Genomic DNA, 5,094 nt, shown 5'->3' with positions numbered 1-5,094 from the left:
AGATACTTATATTATCAATTGTCTATATTGTGTGAATTAATATTTGTGAAACACTGTTGCTATTTTAATAACGAATTAACGATGTCATAAAACAATGTTATTAGTATGTACAAAATATTGAAAATATTTAAAATATTATATCACTGTCTGTGCATATTATTTATAGTGATATCAGTAAAAGGTCGTTGTGCTAGTTCTGGAAACATCCAGATCAATAGGTGCATCGCGGCCGTTCACCCTGGCCTTTTTCCTAGTTTATTTTCGGTGAGACAGGTTATTCCTAGGATAGTTCAGAGCTAAACTTATCTATATAACTTAGTCTCTCTCGATATATTTTCTTATATAAAAGTATATTTCATATCCAATAAAACATACACCAATTTTTAGGTTGCACCTTCAAGAACACAATAGTCAAAGTGATTTACAATTTTATGTAGTAGTTTTACATGATACTGGAATAAACATACAAATAGACAAAATTTTAAAAAATATATCGTTTTGGTTTCTATTACATCTATTGAAACTTTTATATATATATATATATATATATATATATATATATATATATATATATATATATATATATTATTTCACCCATATATACTTGTCATCCAGTTACAATTTTATTATATAAAAGGATTAGTAAGATGTGAAAGCTTCGATATTTAAATGTTTGTTTCTCAATCACGCTTAAATAGTTGATTGACTATGAATAAAATTAAAATTTATTTTATTTCTCTCACAAAATAACAACATAATTAAATTTACAGTTACATAGGTTACAATTCAAAACAATCTTTGTGAGAGACATCAGTATCCTAGGATAACCTGTCATATAGATCACCAGGCTCCAACTCAAGGATTGTAGTTGATTTGTTAAGGTAAGGTAGATTTCTGAAAGTAGCGGCACAAGTATATAAATGAATTTGTAAATAAAAAGTTGGACTTTTTATCTGAAACTACTGTATAAATTAATATGGATTTATTAAAATATTTCATAATGCTATATTTATTTATATTCATTTACACGATCATGGCTATAAAGAGAATAACATAACATAGGAAATTGCACCAAAAACTGCAAGTTACAGCTTATTATTTATATGTATATACATATCTATGGTACAAATGTTAATACAGTTGTCAATCATGGTCTGTTATGTCGTTATACTATTGGCATCATTTGGAGAACCTATGCGTAAATGGCGTGACAATAGCAAGTTTTATAGACTACTAGCTTCTACTTGCGACTTCGTCCGCTTGATCGGTAATATGTTTACTGACTGGGATAAAAAGTTATCTGTATCATTCTTTATCCCTTTTATTGTGTATATACCAAATTTTATAGTGATTGGTTAAACTGTTAAGGAATTAAGACAAATACTTTCATATTTATAATGTATTCTTTTTGTACATGTATTGGTTTATTTATTTTTTAAGTCTATACCAATATTTAATGTAATTTGTGTGCTGTATGTGATGCAAATACATTATATGTCTATCTAGCTAGTAAGGATAACAATAGAGTATACTATTCTCTTAATGAAGTAGCCAGTAATCTTTTCTTTATCTGTGATGTTGCTACAAAATAAACAAATGATGTAAAGTGGTAACATTTACAAGCTGACGAAATGTGGCAACTATCTGTCTGTGATATGATAAGATGAACAGTTTAATGAACATCATAGAATACACTGTGATATCTATACCTGCTGTCAAGTGTTGCTATTCCTGACGACAAGGTCTTTGGTCTTTAAACTCAAATATATCCTATATTATATTGTATAGTTTGTTTATATAAAATACAGTAGGTAATATTTAATAAATGTTGACCAGAAGCGTTCTTGAAATTGGAATAATTTTTCATCGCTTTATGTCAAAACCATGGCGTACCAGTACATTTTAATTTAATAAAAAAATATTATTATTATTATTTAGATTTCGATTACTAAAGACAATACATTTTTATGTGTATTTATGACTGTACTTTAGGAAAAACTATTGACGATTGTGTACATTTCGTAGTTAGTGTATAAATAAGTAATGGGCTTGTACTCCTGAATGTTTTTTGGTATATTTTTTTATTGTTAGGGAGGCAAACGAGCAGACGGTCCACCTGATGGAAAGCGGCTACTGTCCCCCATGAATAGCTTTAACACGGGTGGAGTTGCTTGTGCGTTTCCGACCTTTTAAATGTTTGTAAACACGTTTTTTGAAATGTCTCAAATATATTGTAAGACGATAACTGAAGAGCTCATTTCACAACCTAGATGTTACTAATAAGTATTGAGATATATTTTATATGAGATATATTTTTTTTTTATGAAAATACAATGATTTGTATAAAAACGAATATTTTTTTATAAAATCTAAGGATTAGGTCAAATCAATGATAATACATTATATTTTTCATGTTTTTATTAATTATGAAAAGGTACCCAGCAATAAAAATAACTTACATCTAATTGATTCAATATTTAAACTATCTACTGTATACAGCAATATCAATTGATTAATTTATTGAACCACAATGTTCAGATAGTCAAGTAATCTAGTAAGTATATTTGAAATACCGTAAAGTGATGACAAGGTAAATTTATTTATCGAATACTCTAACGTGGTGTAGCATGTTGTTACAGATGACATCTCACATTGTTCCGATCTTAAGTTAATCTTATAAGGTACACAATTCTTATTTATATACATATATCTAGGTCTAATTAGTTCAAACTTGGAAAGGCACTATACTTGATGAACAGAATAATTATGAATTTATGTTATCAATCCAAATTTCGTCATTACATTTAAACACAAGTATATTTAATTTACATACTTAATACTATCGTAAGTGCACAATTCATTCAGTGAAAAATGCATGCATATTTTTGGTGATCGAAAAGTATTCATTTTGTGGAAACACATAAGATGAATTTAATATGTAAAATTTCTAGAGTGCAATTCATTAAATTATTATATCCAGTAATATTTGTGTAATGTACATTAGTGAAGTAACACCGAATAATACTTTTGACAGATTCATAGAACATAGTTCAAATCGGTATACACCAGTCTTATACATTGTCCTCTAAATAGAAATAAACAATTCACAGCTCCGTATACAGAGACAACTGCAGCTAGGCGCGCCGTGACTAGGCAGTGACCGGCATCACCTCAATCTTGGTCCTCGTTGAAGACATCGTTACATCGGCTTAATTGCCTCGATTTCAGCAATTACCTACTGATATGATGAAAACTTGTAACTCTAGCGCATTTTAGTCTACACATAATTCTTAACCAGTCTTAATTTCCGTCCATGATCTACCATAAACTAAGCAGTACATAAAAACTGCACCTTATCGATTGAGGCCTAGGGGAGAACAGCACACCATGTGCCGAGGTACTCTTTGCGTAGGAAGACCAGAGAGTCCACGCACGTAAGTGTAGGTGACTGGAGGTCGAAGGATGCGCTTAGGTTGTGATTGTTTTTTTGGTTGGCGAGAACTTTCTGTAGACGAACAAGATTGAGAACGCGCTGTTAGGTTTAAGCTTTTGAATACACGTCGTAGTGATACTGTGGAACGGTGACGTCGATGTTGTTCCGAGTTATCGCTACTGGTATCACTGGCGGAGCAAGAGGAGCGATCGTCAGATCGACCTTGATCACAAGATACACTGTCACTGCTGCTGGAACTGCCAAGGGAATCGGCATCAGTACTGCGTTTAGACAATTTTCTGTTTAAGGATTTCAGCAGTCGTCCCCCGCGAGGTGCCGTTATTTGTTCCGACATTTCTTCCATGGGTGGACAAACTATAATCTTTGGAGTGATTGACTCTCGCCGTGTATTGTTTTTTGGTCCTCGCTGCTGTCCGATGTTCATCGGCAAGTCGCCGACGAACTTCTCGCTTGCTACAAATTCGACTCCCAGTTTATTTTTCATAAGTACGTCGATGTAAACACTTTTTCCCTTTCAAAGTTATTCGAAAGCTCAGTCGCTTGTCTTGCAAGGTAAGCAAAATTCTTGTATATATTTAAGTTAACTTTTCCGCTGATTGCGCGAAAATTATATATGTTGAAGCATAGAGTGCTTCAGTAAAGCTTATCGTAAACTGTTGGCGGGCGGGCAGGTCCAATCCTTATAAAGGTTTTTCTACGCATGAGCAGTAACGTTGGAGGGCTGTTCATGCACTGATACACGTAGTTGCAGCCTTGTCGCTGCCTGAATGCCGTTGCCCCACCTCCCTTGTCGGAGCCAAGGATGTTGTTTACGAGTATATATATATATCATAACAAAATATCATTTAAATGTCTACTTATATCTACCTACGAAATTGTAGTAGTGTTAAGTTTTAATTAAATTATTGAGAATACTCAATTGAATAGAATTCTGTTTTTGCTACAGTTATTTAGTACTTAGATACTAGTTCTTTAGTTAGCCTATATACATATCGGGTAATCTTCTTAAAAAGATCTTAATGGTCGTGAGTTCGAATATAATATAGTCGTCACAATAACTTCTATGTAGGAGTATAAAAATGAACAAGTCAACAACTTTATTCACGAGTAATCTTAGTATTTTATATTTTTATAATAAAATGCCGAAATTATTAATATTATATATATATATATATATATATATATATATATATATATATATATATATATATATATATATATATATATATATATATATATATATATATATATATATACATATGTATATGTATATCTGTTGCTCTGCTATATTAAATTAAGTAGGCGTTCACAAAGGCAAAACATTTACCTGTGAACATAATTATGTTTTTGTTTTATTATGGTAATTTCTATTTATCACTTTAATAGATACAGTTTAATAGATTAAATGCAGCAATATTGCTTTTCCAATATCCTTATAGATTATGCAGAGTAAAAACACTAATTGCAGAAAAGAAACAAAATAGAATACCATACCTACTATAAACCTATAACAATCCATTACAATATCACTACAGGGCACTTTTCATGAGAGGAGATTATGAGCCTGCTATTATCAAGCTGGCTAGTCGGCTTAATATAGCGTTTTATTTCAAACTTTCTGCCCTTTCACTGGCTTAGTT

At 31.2% G+C, this 5,094-nt stretch overlaps 1 protein-coding gene across 1 annotated transcript; it reads right to left on the bottom strand.

The window, feature by feature from the left end:
• Window positions 1–2,410: 2,410 nt before the first annotated feature.
• Window positions 2,411–4,126, bottom strand: LOC113521542 (uncharacterized). The gene has a single exon (XM_026907102.3). The coding sequence runs from the start codon at window positions 3,936–3,938 to the stop codon at window positions 3,354–3,356; it is 585 nt and encodes a 194-aa protein (XP_026762903.1). The 5' UTR covers window positions 3,939–4,126; the 3' UTR covers window positions 2,411–3,353.
• Between the last annotated feature and the right edge of the window lie 968 nt (window positions 4,127–5,094).

This window comes from Galleria mellonella, unplaced genomic scaffold (assembly GCF_026898425.1).
Source record: "Galleria mellonella isolate WM207_F2 unplaced genomic scaffold, CSIRO_AGI_GalMel_v1 utg55, whole genome shotgun sequence".
NCBI lineage: Eukaryota > Metazoa > Arthropoda > Insecta > Lepidoptera > Pyralidae > Galleria > Galleria mellonella.
This window is presented reverse-complemented; position numbering and strand designations above follow the sequence as displayed.

What these genes read in the sequence shown, in the direction of transcription:
- LOC113521542 (XM_026907102.3), bottom strand. Translation starts at nt 3,938, where the DNA reads ATGAAAAATAAACTGGGAGTCGAATTTGTAGCAAGCGAGAAGTTCGTC.